Raw genomic sequence first — 20,114 nt, forward strand, 5'->3', positions numbered from 1 at the left:
TCTAAAAGTCTTAACCAGTTTTAATTTACCTCTTTATTCTAATGTCAGGCAGCAAATATAAGAAAATATGCCAGCATAGACTAAAAATACTGATTTAAGAAGTGTTCAGTTATACTCTATACTGTGGTTTGTTAACATTACTTGGTTTTTTGATACTCTTCTACCAAATTGTAATGATTGTTATGCTATTGCCCATAATGACAAATATCTATGTGTGCCCAAATCACCCATTTTTTTTTCATTCTAGGTTGGATATTGGGGACTTAAAAATAATCTACATGGTTGTTCTCCCTGTGACTGTGATATTGGGGGTGCTTATAGCAACCTGTAAGTTAATGAAATGGATGATGGAATTTCATTATTATATCATATATAATATATTACATTATTATATTATAATAAAATAAATACATTTTTACCCACATTCCCACATAAAATACATATTTTGTATGGTTATTCAAATATTACTATAACCTTGAGTGAGCTGCTATATTAGGAAACAATTAATTGATCTACATAAATCACTATGATTTTATTGATTTTCATTATTTCCAATTTTATGATGAACAACTGTATTGATCAGATGATGGTCATAGAGCAGGAGAGGGAAGAAGAAAAAAATTACATGATAATTTTATTTATTACCTATTTTACATTTTAAAAGAATAGCAAGTTGTGCATAGATTTGTAGTTTGATATGCAAAAACCTGGTATTATGCTATAGAAATGTTTATTTTATTCCATAAATTATTAAATTTTTAAAAAGCTGATTGTGTTGATAACCAAAAATAGGGAGACAATGCTACTTCATATATTCCATAAAAATGGGAAAATCTAGTTTCCCATAGTCACTAAATAAGTACAAGCTTTAATTTGTACTTCAATATCTGATCCATTGAACCCCCATAGCTTCTATTCATCCCATAGATCCATTAGCTCTTTTTTATGCTGTCAATGAACAGTGCTTTTCATTTTCTTCCTTTCTTTTTTTATGAGGTGTTCCCCTAATGATGGGCAATGTGAATGTCGTCCTCATGTTATCGGCCGTCAATGCACAGAACCAGAACCAGGATACTTCTTTGTGCCTTTGGATTTCTATATATATGAAGCTGAGGATGCCATGCCCATCTCTGGATCCGCACCTTTGGTCTGTACTTAATTTCAGTCTTACCTTTGGATTGAATGTTAATAGAAATGTACCTACCCATATACTAACATGTTCTCTAAAACTATATTTAAAGTACCTATAACAGATTTGCTTTGTTCCAAAATAGAGGTTCATTTGGAACCTTAATATTAAAGCCTAAAAATGAAATTACTTTTATTCAATTAAATATTTGTTAAAACTTGCTAAGTATAAGATGAGACATAAAATAATTTCCAGAGTCCCTTCACTCTCATAGACAGATGAGACTAATATTCTCAAAAAAGTAACACTATGAGATGCATCATAATAAAATCCTAAATGCTGTTACTCAGATGTTTAATGTAGTGGCAATTAGTACATGAATAGAGACTGGATACTTGAGAAGATGGTCCTTGAACTGAGATTTGAAGAATGAATAGGATTTGGATAAGCAAAGAAAGAAATTTGAGGGTCAGATCATAAACTAAGCAGTTTCTCAGAATTGTTTTATAGATTTTTTGTAATTATTTCTTCCTAAATTACACAATGTATCCCAAAAACATTAGTATAATTTTAAGTTTTAATAATCTTAATAATTTAAAAATTGTACTAAGAATTTTAGAACACTTGATATTACAAAGAACCTGTATTATCATCAACATGGGCATTTCCTCCACTGATTCAAACTACAACCTATCAATTCCTTCCTATCCTGAGCAAATCTTGCTCATAGATTTTCATAAATTCTCCCATAAATTCTCTATCTATTATGCCAGAGATCATGTTCTTAGTCTTTTTTTTTCACTTAAAGGGAATAATAGTAAGACATGTAGGATATCTATAAATTTGGAGTCAGAGGATCTGGATTCAAGTGCAAATTTTACCAAAGATAGAAACTGAGTCACTCTTGTACCATCTTAGGCAATATTTCAGAACCCTCTTTCTTCATTTGTACAATAAAAATGTTAGACAAGATAAATTAAAGAGGTGACTTCCAACTCTCACTTATCATTGTTTGTGTATAGTCTATTATCATTCATTCCCATTCTACAATTATTCTTTTTTCTAATCATACTTTTTAAAAAATGATAGCCATAATTCCACTTCTTGTGAATAGACTATTATGGAACCACACCACAGCCTAATTGCTACAGAGGGAAAAATTGAGGAATTCTATAAAGAACTGGACAATAGCCTTCAAAGAAAATCAACATTTATGCTAATTCAATGGGCAGGAAACAAGAATTATCTTGTCAACAGCTTATAAATTACTCAAGGGATTTATATATATACACATATATATATACATATATATAATATATATTATCATATTATATATTGCATAATATATGTTATATATTACATATATATTATATATAATGACTTCTTCAAGAAGAGAGTAAAAATTTGCTAGATATATTATCATCAGATATTTTTAAAAGAAATTGATTTTTTCTGAACATTCAGGAACTAGTTACTGAAGCAAGAATCATAACAAAATCCTTTGTGTTCAATAAAAGCATCTGTTACTTGGAACAAAGGATAAAATCAACAGCAAATTTGAAAAAAACAAAACAAAACATGATGATATGATATGATATACAGTTTCAACAACTTCAACCTGATTTATTCAAACAAACTATTGATCACCCCAAAAAGCAAATAAGAAATGATAAAAGAATTGACTTTGGTTATCAACATTTACTACAAAAAAAAAAATTAATCAATGTAAAGAAGTTGCCATAACAAAGAGGCTAAATGGGCTTAAAAATCATATTAATTAATAAACACTTAATTTCCTTTGCTAAGTGCAGGCAGACAAAGACAACACTGGTTAGAATAAAAATTCCCATTCAGATGGCTCAGGTTTATAACCAGCAACAGTAATCTCTGGCCTATAGTCTCAATCCTGAGTTATACTATCATTGTGTCCAAACCCTGTAGATATCCTTTGTATCCATGTAAGCTGTCTCTGGATTCAACCTTCCCTGCCTTTTTGAACAAATGATACTTGACTTCCTGATGTTCTAATGGATACCAACACTCGATTTCTTCCTTATCAGTATGAGAAAGCATTAATGGGTTACAATCTTCATTGTTAGAAAGAATAATTCCTTATCTTTAGCATATAGTAAGCACTCAATAAATATTTTTATTCATTCATTCATGAATAAGATCACAAAAAAACTCTCAAAACATAAACATAGGTGTTTCATGCCATGTTCACATGCAAGTAAGTCAATGATGGTAACATTATTGTTGATAATGTGTTCTTTCTGTTTTCCCTTTGAGTTACTCGCCATTTTGAATCTTCCAAGATTGTGTATATATATATATATATATATATATATATATATGCATATATATATATGTGTGTCAAATATAAAATATTATGAGGAGATATTGCTTCTTTTATGATGTCAAGTAATTTGTTATAGTTAAAAGTACAACACAGTTTCCCAAGGTGATCCAGCCCAATCTCTTCCTCCTTTACTGAGTTCTGGAGTCAGATCATTGTCCATCTATAGGATCTGCCCAAAATATACCAAAGAAAAGATGAGTTGTATATGGGCTATCCACCCTATCAGGCTCTGAGAACTATGCATTTTTTTAACTATTTTGTTTTTCCATTGCATATGATCAAACCAATCTATATCACACTATACTGGATTTTTTTGAGAAAGTATTGCAGTATTCCAGGGCTCCTTCCATTAGTACAATGCCCTTTGTATATAATATCCCCAGTAAGAGCCCAGAGAGAGGGAAACTCACTGCCTATAGGGAATACTTCTGTGCAAGACATCTTGCATGGCAGCCATCAAATCCTTAGGTGAAAAAATGTTCTCCTGTTCTACATCTTATAGAATGTCCCTACTCAGCAAAGCCATGGCTGTAGTCAAGTCCAAAAAATTGGAATTTTACATAAATTTACTGTCTGTAGAAGAAACACCATGTCTGAGGGGATCCATCCAAATTTCATTTTCATTTGTTAAATAAAATGGTGGGGGGCAGTAGGAATGACAGATGATAGACTACTGATATATTCAAAATGAGAACATTTTTGGATATGGACACAAGAATTTGTTTTATTTGACTATGCTTATATGATACGTGTGTGTTCTATCTTTCTAAGTGGGAAATTAGAAGAGGTGGCAGAGAAAAATACTTGATACTTGAAAAAAAATAAAATTATTTTTAAAAAAAGAATATAAACTACTTAAGATCAAGAGTTCTCTCACTTTCATATTTGTGTTTACAGACTTTAGCACAGTCTTTGATACATAGTAAACACAATTTTTTTTATTCCAAAAGTGTATGTAGAGGGATTTGTTATGAATTAAAAATTATGTGACCATACAAATGTGAGGAACTGCAGAAGAAATCACCTGTGAAAGACTGATTGTTCCCTGTTAATGCTTTCTCTATGTCACAATAAGGCATTGTTATAATAATATTGTAGAAGTAAGATAATATAAGATTTAATTGTAAAAGCATAATCTTCGATCTTTTCTTTTTAAAGTTACCTTTTTGTGATATCTTGAAAATCTCTCAGTGTTTTTAAAACTATATCAACCCCTATGTTGATTAGTTCTGTGTGTATTCAGCAGGGATAGATGGAACAGCTTCTCCTTGTTAGCTGGTCTTTTTGCTGCTCACATTTGTCTTTCCATTGCTGGACATTCCCCTTCTGCTCAGATAGATTGGGCTGGAAAGGATTATATTGTTCCTTTTATAAACTGAATAACTTAAAAGACTTTTTAAATAATGGTTTAAATTTTCAGTGCCCAAGGACCAGTAACATTACATGCATTTTTTTATGTTTTAAAAACATATTGGACAATTTAGTATTATAAATAGTATGTAGCATTTTATACTGTCTGCTATAGTATTCTATGGTGTTGTATATTGTATACTATATATTTATAATATGTGATTATTTTATGAATGTAAATAGCAATTGTTTTCTGCACTGGCCAGAAAGTGTAAGGGTCTTCCCTTGTTAGATTGACATTTGGGGGATGGTAAATTAGTCCATCTTTTGTCTCAGTTCTTACCTAGCCCTAGACATTGAATGCACATTACTTCAGACAAACCAAGGCCTGGGAAAAAGTTTAATTTAAAAAGACTGAGGTCATTCAATGATGGATCTTGAGTCATTACTTTGACTTTGATGACTGGAGAAATGAGATTGACAACTTTACTCAGGTCTGACTCAAATCCAATTCACTCGCAAGTCAAGACATCATACTCATAATATCATTGGTCCTGTTTAAAAATGAAGGATGAACAACAACAGATAAAACAGATGACTTCATCGTCTTAAGTGCCTATTTCAATTTTTGTTTACGTCATTGTGTACTAAGGTGATATAGTTCAAATGTAGAAACACTATCATGACTGATGAAAATAGATTGTTATAGAAATGTCACTGCTTCTGTTCTATTTCATGCTTGTTTGTTTTTCTTAATCCAATACACTTTTATATTTTCTTGGGATGATTTAACTTAATTGAGTCTCACACTAAGCTTTCTTTAGATTTTTTCCCCTTAACTATTTTGTGAAGCAATCTTATTCATAATCTTCCATCTTTTTTACTCTGTTAAATTGTAAATGAATTAGGACCCTATATAATCATCAGTTTTGGCTTCCCTGTTTTTTTGCTTGCCAAAAAAAATTGTGTTTGCTAGCTACAGTGGTTTCCAGGCCTTTCAGACTCTTGTGGCAGCTTTTTGGCATCAATAAAAATTTCTCAAAGAAATGTTGATAGAGTTTATGTCATCCCATTTGTCCACTTCCCACTTTTCCAAGTTGACAGCTTATTTAAAGAGGTTGGCAAAGAACCATACTATAGTACCAGGTTTTCCAACATAGTTTGGGATACTAGTTTGAAAGTGCTTATTCTTTATAGTAATATATATGTACATATATATTACTATAAAGAATAATATATATATATATATATAATCCCTATTTTCAACACTTTAAAATTTTTATTGATGGTTTCCGATGCCCATTTTCACATTGAAAACATCAGGTGAGGTATCAAAGAATATGCTTATTTCACTTTGAGGATCTTGTCAAATTCTTCGTAGGAATTCTCTACTTGATCCTCTGCCATAAATGTTGTTGACACATAAACTGCCATTATCTTCATGGTGGTCTATTTGCTTATAATTATCATAAGCACTTCAAAGTCATAGCTTATTTAAACCAAGCACACCATAGAAGAATGTTTCTCATTGCCTTTGGGAGTACAATGAAACTAATCCCAACAACTACTTTATTCATCTGTAGAAGAAAAATAATAAATTATCCTATTTAACTACAACTTTTAAATTTTATCTGCTTTTGTTACAGTGATATAACTTTGAATTTGTTTTTTTGTCCAGTAAACTGATTACTGGAAAAAATAAATTAAAAGTAACATAGATGGTTTAAGGACTATTTACATTCTGTTAGGAGAGACAACGTACACACAAAATAAATACAAAATAGACAGAAAGTAACCAATCAATCAATTAATCAACAATTACCTATTGAGTCCTGACAAGTGTTTTGTCAAGCTCCCCACCTATCAGGGGTTATTGCTTATATAGCTCTTGAGAATTCAAGGTCACTTTCATGCTATGCTTTATGTCAGGGCATGACATGACATGTCAGACATTGAAGTTATCGACATGAGCCTTAAATAGTTAAACTGTCTTTTTTGTTTCTTTTCAGATACTAGCAACAACCTTACCTGAATGTGAAGTGTATTTCCACAAGCAAGGAAGGAGTTTCACAATTGACAGTGGAAATATAGTTTTGGAAAAGAATAAAATACAAAGTTCACAGGAACAGAGTGAAGTAAAACATTTTATTATTATCACCTGTTTATTTTGTCATCATGGATTGAAAAGGCAAAAGACAGTTAAAAATTGCTTCACTATGTAAATATATATATATATATAAAGCTTGCTACTTTTAAGAATTCCCTCCATTGTGCATTAATGGGAAAAATTTGATATAATATCATCTACAGGCACAATCTTTGAAAATACAGAGACACCATGATCAGGGAGAGTAAGTACAAAGGCTACTAATTTTTCAGCAAGGGAACATGGAGAACTATGGAATGGCTCTTTTTGTAACTAGTTAGAAAGGAAGAGCAACAAGTTGGTTTCTTCGAAGATATCTGTTACCCAATTCTGATATGGAAGAACATGCCATTTTAGCTGGTCTGTACAGTCCATATTTTCCATAACCTAATTATGCTTTCTTGATAAGACCACCACAAGAATGTATCAGTCTCAAAGCCCCCAAAACTATCAGTCTATAAGTCAGTTTCAAAATGAATTTCCATAATGTCATATATAGGATGTAAAATAAGGAAAGAAATTACATATGATCGTGGGAAAATGCTCTCTAGTTCCTTCTCTTTTGCTGTTTTGGCCTGAATCCCTGTCAACATCTGGAGTTTAATCCATCATTATGAAATCTGCTAGATTCATTTTGGAGTAGAATGTTTAAGTTAAAAGTAGCTCTCAATGGGAATGTTTTTAAATTACTCATTGCATATAGTACTATATGTCCAAGTTCAGCCCAGTCAGATTGCCACAAATTATTTCCAAGGTTTAATAGTTTCCCAAGAACTTTAGCTTAGATTGTATCTTGGGAAAAAGCAACCTGTCATAATAGAAAGCATGCTGGATATGGAATCAGAAAGATCAAGGTTCAAATTCCAATCACAAGACGGCTTTTAGCTTCTGCTAACTCAGTTTTACCATCTATAAAATAAGAGGGACCTCTAAGACCCCTTTCTGCTCTTAGTCTATGAACCTATGATTTCAGAAAGACTTTTTTCTAACTTCTTTCTATTGACAATAAGCATAATTGTATGTATTCTTTGATCTTTCTAGGTCACTGGCACTTTTGATCATGTTGTCATCAAAGATCCTATTCTTGGAAAACCTGTTACATGGACAGGCCCTGGATTTTCCCAGGTTCTCAGTGAGACCAACTTGCAATTCACCATCAACAATATTCCCTATGCTACAAACTATGCTGTTGCAATTCATTATGAGCCTCAGGTATCAATATATTCTTATGTGGGAAAATGATAAGGGAACATTCACTAATTCACTTTCAATTCACACTTTTGAAATGATGAAAAAGTAGGGCAACTGAGTATAATTACAAAGGTAAAAGGTTATTCAAAAACATTAAAACAGAACAGGAAGCCATAAGCTTACTTTGTTCCAGAGGAAAGACTAAAGTAAAAATTTCATACTTAAAGCACAAGATTCCTAATGAAGTGGTAATTTAATATCAGAATAAAAGAATTTTAAGAATTAAAGAGACTTGCTTTTCTCTGACTTTCCATTATTAGATGAGTCAACACAGACATACACACACACACCCACACACACTAAACATATATGCAGATTCAATACACTGAAAAGGCACAAGAAAGAAATTATACTTTCACTTTTGCCTAACCTTCATAAGGAATGGGAAAAAAGGCAGGAAAAAGGTTATTCCTTTCTTTACCAAAACATCTAAGAAAAGGGTATCCAACCTTTTTTAACTGATATATCTCTTGAGTTTTGGTAAAATTTCCTGTATCCTGTATCAAATCTCAAAGGAAATGAATTCTGGAGTCATTTGTACATGGTCACATAAGGAAATAGTTAAATTTCCATAGGAAAATGCAGTTTTTTACAACATATTTCCTGATATCCCTCAATAAGCTTTTCACAATTTAGGATCTCTAGTTCTTTTTTTTTTTTTTTCTTTTCTTCATTTAAAAATTTATTTTCTCTTTTTCTTGCCTCGCCCTTACCACACTGAGAAAAGGAAAGGGAAAGGAAAGCAAAGTCTTTGTAGCAAATATGCATAATTGAATAAAACTACTTGTTCATATCCTTTGACTATTTATCAATTGGGGAATTGCTTTTAGTCTAATAAGAGAACTACTGTTGTAAAGGGAAAAGATGAGTCAGAGAGAGAAAACAGTTAGAAGAATGGTGTCAAACTCAAATTGAAACAGGGACCACTGAACTGTATGTAAGGATACCTATGAGCAGATAGTGACTTTTTTATTATCTTACAATGTTATTTATGTTTTATTGTGGGATAGTTAAGTGGTTTAATGGATAAAACTCCAGATCTGATGTTAGAAAGACTTATCTTTATGAATTCAAATCTGGCTTCAAAGATGTAATAGCAACTGTGTGACTATAAACAAGTTGCTTTATTCTGTTTGCCTAAGTTCCTCATCTGTAAAATGACCTTGATAAGAAAATGGTAAGCCATACCAGGATCTTTGCTGAGAAAATCCCAAATAGGGTCTCAATGAGTTAAATGGGACTAAAAACATCAAAGTTTATTGTATTTTTATTTATTTTGTTATTTCCCAATTAACATTTATGATGATTTGTGCTATACATAATAGTACTTGAAACTTCTTTTCTACAGGATACCACTCTTGAATCATGTGATTAGAGTCACAACAAGGTATCTTTGTACTTAGACCAAATTCAGTTAAGCAAGGAAAGTAGTAGTAGGAATAGAAAGAAAGAAATCAATCTGACCAAATACGAAGGTATTCAGGAACAGAAGCCTGATGCCTGTAATCTAAAGAATCTGTGCCCATACCCATTAATATGAGAGAAAAGCAGATCTGGAGAGGGTGGAGTCAAGAGGGCAAATTAGAGACAGCTCCCAACATTTTCCTCCAAACAATTTTATCTTTTTAAAATTTTCAATAGTATTTTATTTTTCCAAATACATGTCAAGATAGTTTTCAACATTCATTTTGGTAAGACTTTGTATTCCAAATTTTCTCCTTTCCTCCTTTATTTCCTCCCTCCTCAAGACAGCAAGTAATCTGTGCAATCATTTCAAACATATTTTCATATCTCTCATGTTATACAAGAAAAATCAGAACAAAAGGAAAAAACATGATAAAGAAAAAACAAACATAAAAATGAAAATATTATGCTTCAATCCATATTCAGTCTCCATAGTTCTCTCTCTGGATACAAATGGCATTTTCCATCCCAAGTCTAATGGAATTTCCTTGAGTCATCAGATTGTGGAAAAGAACCAAATCCATTATAATTGTTCATTATATACTCTTGTTGTTACTGTGTACAATGTTCTCTTGGTTCTGCTCGTTTCACTCAGCATCAGTTCATATAAATCTTTCCAGGCTTTTCTGAAATCAGCCTGTTCAACATTTCTTATTGAACAATAATATTCCATTATATTCCTATAGCATAACTTACTCAACTATTCCCAGATTGATGGACTTCCACTAAGTTTCCACTTCCTTAGCACTACAAAAAAGGGCTGATTCAAACATTTTTGTACATGTGGGTCCTTTTTATCCTTTTGTGATCTTTTTGGGATACTGACCCAATAATGAGATTGCTGGGTAAAAGGATATGTACAGTTTTATAGTCCTTTAGGCAGAGTTCCAAATTGCTCTCCAGAATGGTTGAATGTATTTAGTGTCCCAGTTTTCCCACATCCCCTCCAACAGTCATCATTATCTTTTTCCTGTCATCTTAGCTAGTCTGAGAGGCATAAAGTGATATCTCAGAGTTGTTTTAATTTTTATTTCTCTAATCAATAACAGTTGAGAACATTTTTCTATGACTAGAAATGGCTTTACTTTCTTCATCTAAAAATTATCTATTCATATCCTTTGACCATTTATCAGTTAGGGAATAACTTGTATACTTACAAATTTGAGTTTTCTATATATTTTAGAAAGAGAACTTTATCAGAAAAAAATGGATGTAAAAAATTTCAACTTTCTGCTTCTCTTCTAATCTTGAAGGTGTTGGTTTTGTTTGCAAAAACTTTTGAATTTAATACCATCAAAATTATCTATTTTGTATTTTGTAATGTTTACTAGTTCTTGCTTGGCCATAAATTCCTTCCTTCTCCACAAATCTGACAGGCAAACTACTTCTTGCTCTCCAAATTTGCTTATATTATTACTCTTTATGACTAAATCATGAATCCATTTTAACCTTATGTTGGCATAGAGTGTTAGATGTTGGTCACTGCCTTATTTCTGCCACACTATTTTCCAATTTTCCCAGCAATTTTTTTCAAATAGTCATCTGAATAACTTTAAAATAATACCTCAAATCAAATGTTGGAGCATCAGAATCAATAAGAATTGAGATTTTTTCCAGCCCACATAGGGTGGAGGTCTGGTAGAAGTTTGTCTAGACCAACAAAGACCACAGCAGCAGCAGCTTTGGGAGCTCTCATCTTAAAGACATTCTGGGTCAAAGTTCCAAGGCAGAGAGGAACATTGGTAGTCAGTAGTACAAAGAAAGCAGGAATCCTTGTAATAGTTTTCCCTGTAAAGAAAAGAACTAGAGCTGTAGGGGACCAGGGTCTTTTCTTTGTTAAAGACCAGAATATAGACCAGGAGAACAGCAACAATGCCTTTTCCAGGATCACACTACCTTAAAAGAACCAAAAATATGTAGACCCTCAGAACTAGCTCTGAAAGTAGTAGCACAAAAAAGCCTAGAGCTTGGGACAGGTTTGTTCCCTTCCTGTCCTCCCCCAGGGAAAAAGTCAAAGTCAAGAAATACACTAGAAAATGAACAAAAAACAACAAAAAGAATGTGACATAAAAAGTTACTCCAAAACATAAGCTCAGAAGAAGGCAACAACGTGAAGACAGCTACAAAGTAAAACAAAACAAAACAAAACAAAAACCCTTAAAACTGAAGCTTGGACTGAAACTGCAAAATTTTAGAAGAATCAAAAGAAGATAAGAGTAGTAGAGGGAAATTAGGAAAAGAAATTAAATTGATACAAGAAAATTATGAAAATAATATGTAAGTTTGGTAAAAGAAGACCCTAAAAATACTGAATAAAATAACATCTTAAAAAAAAAAACAAAATTAGCATAGTGGTAAAAGAAGCATTAAAATGCACTTAAGAAAAAATTCTTAAAAAGAGAATTGCTTAAACTGGGAAAACATTTTTACAGTCAAAGGTTCTGATAAAGGCTTCATTTCCAAAATATATAGAGAATTGACTCTAATTTATAAGAAATCAAGCCATTCTCCAATTGATAAATGGTCAAAGGATATGAACAGACAATTCTGAGACAAAGAAATTGAAACTATTTCTAGCCATATGAAAAGATGCTCCAAGTCATTACTAATCAGAGAAATGCAAATTAAGACAACTCTGAGATACCACTACACACCTCTCAGATTGGCTACAATGACAAGGAAAGATAATGCAGAATGTTGGAGGGGATGTGGGAAAACTGGGACACTGATACATTGCTAGTGGAATTGTGAATACATCCAGCCATTCTGGAGAATGATTTGGAACTGTGCTCAAAAAGTTATCAAACTGTGCATGCCCTTTGATCCAGCAGTATTACTACTGGGCTTATATCCCAAAGAGATCATAAAGAAGGGAAAGGGACCTGTATGTGCAAGCATGTTTGTGGCAGCCCTCTTTGTAGTGGCCAGAAACTGGAAACTGAGTGGATGCCTATCAATTGGAGATTGGTTGAATAAATTGTGGTATATGAATATTATGGAATATTATTGTTCTGTAAGAAATGACCAGCAGGATGATTTCAGAAAAGCCTGGAGAGACTTACATGAACTTAGGCTGAGTGAAATGAGCAAGACCAGGAGATCATTATATACTTCAACAACAATACTATATGATGATCAATTCTGATGGACATGGACATCTTCAATAATGAGATGAACCAAATCAGTTCCAATAGAGAAGTAATGAACTGAATCAGCTACACCCAGCGAAAGAACTCTGGGAGATGACTATGAACCACTACATAGAATTCCCAATCCCTCTATTTTTGTCCTCATTTTTTATTTCCTTTTGTACAGCAAAATAACTTTTTGGACATGTATACATATATTGTATTTAACTTATACTGTAACATATTTAACATGTATTGGTCAACCTGCCATCTGGGGGAAGGGGTGGGGGGAAGGAGGGGAAAAGTTGGAACAAAAGGTTTTGCAAGTGTCAACGTTGAAAAATTACCTATACATATATCTTCTAAATAAAAAGCTATAATAAAAAAGAAAGAATTGCCAAATAGGAAATAAGGTACAAAATTTCACTGAAGAAAAGAAGTTTAGACTTGGGCAAGTAGAATTGGGCAAATGACTCCATGAGACATCAAGAAACAATTTTTTAAGTCAAAAGAATGGAAAATTTTTCAGGAAAAAGTGAAATATCTCATCAGGAAAACAACTGACCTAGAAAACATCCAGAAGAGATAAATTAAAAATTATTGGACTACCTTAATGCAATGATCAAAGAAAGAGCCTAAACATTGCATATTTCAAGAAATTATCAAGGAAATTGCTCAGATATCTTAGATCCAGAGGGTAAAATCAAAATTGAAAGAATTCACAACAACTTCTTGAAAGATATCTCCAAATGAAAACTTCTATGAATACTGTAGCCAAATCCAAAACTCCCAGGTCAAAGAATAAATACTTCAGTCAATCAGAAAGAAACAAATTAAATATTTTAAAACCACAGTCAGAATCTCATAAGATTTAGTGGCTTCCATAAAAAAGGAGTAGAGGTCTTGAAATATAATATTCCACCATGCAAAGGAGTTAGAACTACAACCAAGATTTATATACCCAGAAAAAAATTGACTATAATCCTCCAGGGAGAAAATAGATATTTAATGAAATAGAGCACATTCAAGTATTCCTGATGAAAAACACAAGAGCTGAATAGAAAATTTGATATTCAAACGGAAGACTTCAGAGTCAAATTCATAAAAATAGAAGCCATTTCCCAATTGACAAATGATCAAGAGATACAAACAGTTCTCAGATTAAGTAATCAAAGCTATCTATAGCTATATGATAAGGTGCTCTAAATCATTTTGATTAGAGAAATGCAAATTAAAACAATTCTGAGGTTCTACCTCATACTTGTTAGATTTACTAATATAACAGAAAAGGAAAATACCAAATGTTGGAAAGGATGTGGAAAAAATGAGACATCAATGCACTGTTGATCGAATTGTGAACCGATTCAACCATTCTGTAGAACATTTTAGAACTATGCCCAAAGACCTATAAAACTATGCCTACTCTTTCTTTGATCTAACAGTGTAACTACTAGTTCAGCAACCCAAAAGAGATTTTTTTATAAAGGGAAAAAGACTTATATGTAGGAAAATATTTATAGCAGCTCTTTTCTGGTGCAGTGTATTGGAAATTGTATGACTTGACATCAATTGGGGCAGGATTGAACAAATTGTGCTATATTATGATTGTGATGGAATACCATTGTTCCTTAAGAAATGACTATCAGGATGCTATCAGAAAAATCTGGCAAGATTTACATGAGTTGATGCAAAGTAAAATGTGCTGTGTACAAAGGAACAGCAAAACTGTAAGATGTAAGCTGTGAATGACTTAGCCATTCTCAACAATATAATGATCCAGAAACAATCTGGATGAAATGAAAATCTTATCTATCCCCATACAACTGATGGTGTCTGAATACAAATTGAAATACTCTTTTTAAATTTTCTTTATTTATCTTGAGGTTTTTTTTCTTTCTCCTTTTATAACATGACTAATAGGAAAATATATCTTATATGCTTTCTCAATGAGGTGGGTAGAGAAGGAGGAAGTGAAAGAATTTCAAACTCAAAGATCTAAAAATGAATGTTAAAAATTGTTTTTAGGTGTAATTGGGAAGAAACAAAATGCTAAATATTATTTAAAAAGTAACTAAAACTAAAGTAAATATAATGCAATTAAATTAAATTATTTACATTCCTATATGGAAAAATGATAACTATAAATTCTAAGAATTTTATGATTATTAGGGCACTTAAAAAATACTTGGCAGCCATTCCAAAAAAAAAAAATTAGGGGGCGAGGAAGAGGGATGCAGTGGGAGGAGAAAGGGAGAGATAAAATGGTGATTCTTTTCACCTTTTAGACAAGACAGAGCTTTTACAGAAGAAATGAAGGCTTAGCAGGCAATGCTTGAATTTTACTCTCACCAAAATTCATTCAAAGAGCTAAGAATATACATGTGTACTCAGTTATGGATAGAAATGTAATTTACCCAATAGGAGAAAGGAGGAAAAATGAATAAGGGAAAGGGGGAGAGATGATAAAGGAGAAAGTGGATCAAGGGTGACAATAATTAGAAGCAAAATAGATTTTTGAGAAAGGACAGGATGAAGAAAGGAAGAAACTTCTGATGATGAGATGATCTTCAACCTCTCATTACTGGACCTTTAGGCAGAGCGAGCTCTATGCTCCTTATCAGCTTTTAGAAATTTCATATGAGACTTTTATTGATAGTCTAAATGAATTTGAGTCCCAGTTCTTTGAGGGGGGATTGGTAGAAACTTAACTGCTACCTCAGCCCCAATTATTCTGTCATTCTCTAGTCCCAATTCTCCTGTAAGCCCTTCGGTATCCCTTATTCTCCTTAGGTGTCCCTTTACCTTAAGAAGACATATAGGATGCATCACCTCTAACCCAAAGATATATTCAAATGAATGCCCTTTACTTGGCTTGGAAATAAAAGGAAGATAATGGGATGGAGGGAAATATACAGTAATCATAATTGGGAATGGGAATGGGATGAATCACTTACAAAACAGAAGCAGATCTGCTATATGCAGAATGGATTAGAATCCAGAATCCAATAACATGTTTGTTTGTTTTTTTTTTTTTTTACAAGATACCTTTGAAAAAAGAAAAACACAGAGAGTTAAAATAAATGACTGGAATGAAATCTGTTAAGCTTCAAGTAAAATTTTTTTAAAACACAGCAGGGACAGCAATCATGATCTTAAATAAAGCAAAAGCAAAAATAGACCTAATTAAAAGAGATAATCTGAGAAACCACATTATTCTAAAAAGTTACCATGGAAAATGAAATAATGTTTTTTAAATTACAGCAAATTTCTCTGAAAGACCTCATTTTTCAAGTATATGGTGAATATAAAATTGAGTCAAATTTATAAAAAAAAGAGCCACTTCCCAAAAGAAGTAGTCAAAGGATATGAAAAGATAATTCTCAGAAGAAGAAATCAAAGCTATTTTTAATTCCATGAAATTGTTAAAGACTTGGCTCCTCTTATCAATATAATCCAAGTCTCTTCCAAAAGACTTATGATGAAAAAAATCTATCTCCTATTTAGATTAACTCTCAGGGCAAATTGAAGTCTAATTTTCTTAACTTTATTTTCCTCTTTTTTTCTTTGAAATGTGGCTAATATGGAAATGTTTTCATGATTTAACATGTATAATTGAAATCATATTACTTGCCATTTCAGTGGGTGGGGGAGGAAGTAGGAGGAAGGGAGAGATTTTGGAACTTAAAATTAAAAAAGAAAAGAATGTTTACAAATAAATAAATAATAATAATGAAAAGAAAGCAGGCCTCATATAAGTTATAGTATAGAGGGGAAAAGGGAAGGGTTAAAGGAGGGCCGGCTAAGGGTAACTATAGTACAGAACAGTTAATACCATACTAATTTACAGCTCTGCTCACAACCACCTTCACTCTTGCAGCTGGAATTTAGAGCTCTGGTTATCTTGAAATGATGAGCATGCTAATCTTCCCACACTATCTTAAATCAACCAAAGAACCTTAATGAATTTTGAGTTGGCAAATGCACACAAAAGCCTTCCCAAGATGATAAATTATGTATTTGTCCATAGACTAGACATATCTTTAACAGCTTTGTAAGCAGCCTCAATTTGAACAGCTTCCAGAATACGGGCAATTAGCCTATGTTTGTGCAATATCATTTAATAATCCCAAAGAGTCTTCCAAATTACAAGACTGTTCTCGAATCCAGAGGGTGTTGTCAAGAATTTTTTTTGTCTTGAGGGGGGATAGTTAAGGTTAAACTAGTTGTCAGTGTCAAGTTTTTCTAGGTCTTGAGCACAGCTACAGCCAGTAAAAATGTGCCTTCTCTCTACTTCACAATTCAAGTGAGCCATTGGTTATAAATTCAGTTCCATGTCTTTATCAATGTCATGACTGTCATATGTCATGACTACTTATGTCATACACTTGATAGAATTCTCCCCCCTTAACAATACAACTTTTTGTTTATTGAATATTTAGTCTTCAGCTGACTGGACAGCCCGCATAGAGATTCGCCCTTCTGGAGCTTCAAGAAGTGAATATTGCAGACATAAAGCACACCTACAAGAGCCTCAGACTCTGACCTTACCAGCTTCAGGGAGGTAGGACTATCAACCTTTCTTATATATTCCAGAGTTATATATTTGGACATTATTAGCGTGCTAAAAATTTATAAATAGAAGTTGCTTTGAAATGTGAGAAATTAAAATATGACTAGGATGAAAAAAGAAATGTTCAATTAGTTTTTGTATTCCTTTCAACTCCAAAAAGATTAAGGTGAGAAGTTGAGATCAGTGATTGGGTTCCATGGAGGACTTTTAACAATGCATAAACATAGGCCATCCTGACTAACAGAACACTAAATCAAAATAGTTGTCCTATCCTGTTCCCCTAAGAATGGAATATCAACTTGTTTTAATTCTCTATAACCATATGTAGAGCCATAACTAAGGTAGGCCAATTGGAGCTTTGTCCCATAGTGTTAAAATATAAGGGGCACTGATAGCCCTTTTAGATCATCTATAAAGTAGAAATATCTGAATATAATAAAAAAGAAGCTGCCAGATACCAACTTTTTTCCAGCAGTGATTGCACCCAGGCAAGCTCCCAGTCTGTGCCTCTCCTACCATACATGTTGCCCTCCCCAACAACAACCTGATGGTATTCCTTCCTCCCTCAGTTGACTTGGATAGGTCCAAAAATTTTTAGCTTAGCTTCTGTTTATATGACTGTACCACATGTCAACATATTGAATGTGTTGAATATTGAAACAGTTTCCAGCCTGTGGCACATTCAGAGATATTAGTCATGATAAAACAGAAATTGGTGGTTTTATAACCCATTATAATCCAGGTGCACTAGAATAGATCTGACTCCTTTAGCTAGGAAAACACTTGGGATTATTTGGAAGCTATTTTCAGAAATTTCTTTGAACTATCCCTTCTATCTTTAACAGGTAGAGAAGTTACATCAATGGAAATTATTGAATATCTACTGTACAGACTGTTAGATATATGTTTTAATTTAAAATATTTTGGGGGGGTTTCATAGTAAAGTCCATGTACCAGCTTTATAGACTCTTACAATTTCATTGTTATTATTATTTAATCATTTTTCAGTCATACCTGACTCTTAATGACCTCATTTAGGCTTTCTTGGCAAAGACACTTGGAGGAGTTTGCCATTTCTTTTTCCAGCTCATTTTACGGAAAATGAGAAAACTGAGGCACACAGGATTAAGTTATTTGCCCAGGGTCATACAATTAGTAAGTGTCTGAGGATAGAATTGAATTCAAGAAGATAGATGAGTTTTCTTGATTTCAAGCCCTGTGCTAACTACTTACTCTGGCATATAGTAGATATTGCATAAATGTTGGTCAAATGAATAAGGAAGTAACAAATGAGTGAATGACAATGTTATATAACAGTAAGCAAAGATGTCTATCACTAATCCAGATAAATTTCTTTTTATACAGAATCGCACTATTTGCCACACCAGTCTGTCTAGAACCAGACATACAGTATTCTATAGATGTTCATTTTTCTCAGCCATTTATTATGAATTCACAGACTCATGGACATATTTTGATTGATTCGGTAAGTGGCTACATGAATGTTGCTTCCTTTGAACCTAAATCCCTTGGTAACTTTACTTTTAAACTATCTAGAGAGAATATGTTTGCATACTTTATAAATTTAAAGCAATTATGGGCTAGAATCTTCATATTATACTTACTACTTTAGAATGCTTCATTAGGCCAGGTCCATTTCATACCCCAATCAAAAGAATTTAGTTATTTTAATACTTTAGACTATGAAAATATTCTAATTATAATGGGTTTTCATTTACAAAATAGTATGTGGTATAACAGTTGAACACAATCAAATTAAATTAAAACAAAGTTTAGAGTTAAAAAAAAATACTTTCCTAATTTTCTTAGGCTAAATTTGGATCCCACAAAGGAACCAGTAGTGGAAAGAATACTAAACTTAGAGTCATAATCACAGTTTTGGGTTATGTATTATTAATTTTTTATGAAATCCAAACAAGTAAAATGAGTAAATGGCAGAGTCAGGATGTACACCTCTATCATAAGACTATGAAATTAGAACTGGAAGGGATTTCAAAAGTCATATACTTCAATATCATCTAAAGATGATGAAACCATCTGAAAGATTTGCTCAAGTTTACAGAGATACTAAGTGTCAAATGTTCAGTTGTTTTCAGTTGTGTCCAACTCTTTGTGACCTCATTTGGGGTTTTCTTGGCAAACATATTGGAATGATTTGCCATTTCCTTCTCCTGTTCATTTTATTGATGAGGAAATGGAGGCAAATAGGGTTAAGTGATTTGCTCACAGTCTGAGAGCAGATTTGAATTTATGAAGATAAGTCTTCTAACTTCAAGCCACTCGGTTGTGCCATCTAGCTAGTTTCAAAGGCTAGTTTCAAAACTAGATTCTCTAATTCCAGTAGAAATGGTTCCTCTAAATCTAATCATCACTCTTTACAGATGATATGATGGTATACTTGAGAATCGTAAAGAATCAATTAAAAAACTACAAGAAATAATTCACAACTTTAGCAAAGTTGCAAAATACAAATCCACATAAGTCATTAGCATTTTTAATGTTACCAACAAAGTCCAGCAGCAAGTAATACAAAGAGAAATTCCATTTAAAATAACTGTAGATAATATAAAAAATTTGGGAGCCTACCTGCCAAGGCAAAGTCAAGAACTACATAAACACAATTACAAAACACTTTCCACATAAATAAAGTCAGATCTAATCATTGGAAAAATATCAAGTACTTATGGGTAGAGCAA

At 32.5% G+C, this 20,114-nt stretch overlaps 1 protein-coding gene across 4 annotated transcripts in view; it reads left to right on the forward strand.

Annotated features, from left to right (window-relative positions):
• The window catches only part of LAMB4 (laminin subunit beta 4), a 154,891-nt gene that overhangs the window by 57,693 nt on the left and 77,084 nt on the right, over nt 1-20,114 (forward strand). For all 4 annotated transcript variants that reach the window (XM_074268333.1, XM_074268332.1, XM_074268331.1 and 1 more), the window contains 6 exons: nt 248-327; nt 997-1,147; nt 6,848-6,973; nt 8,026-8,196; nt 17,267-17,388; nt 18,763-18,883. In XM_074268333.1, coding sequence (XP_074124434.1) covers nt 248-327; nt 997-1,147; nt 6,848-6,973; nt 8,026-8,196; nt 17,267-17,388; nt 18,763-18,883 — 771 coding nt within the window. The remainder of the gene's footprint in view (nt 1-247; nt 328-996; nt 1,148-6,847; nt 6,974-8,025; nt 8,197-17,266; nt 17,389-18,762; nt 18,884-20,114) is intronic.

This window comes from Sminthopsis crassicaudata, chromosome 5, assembly GCF_048593235.1.
Source record: "Sminthopsis crassicaudata isolate SCR6 chromosome 5, ASM4859323v1, whole genome shotgun sequence".
NCBI classification, from domain to species: domain Eukaryota; kingdom Metazoa; phylum Chordata; class Mammalia; order Dasyuromorphia; family Dasyuridae; genus Sminthopsis; species Sminthopsis crassicaudata.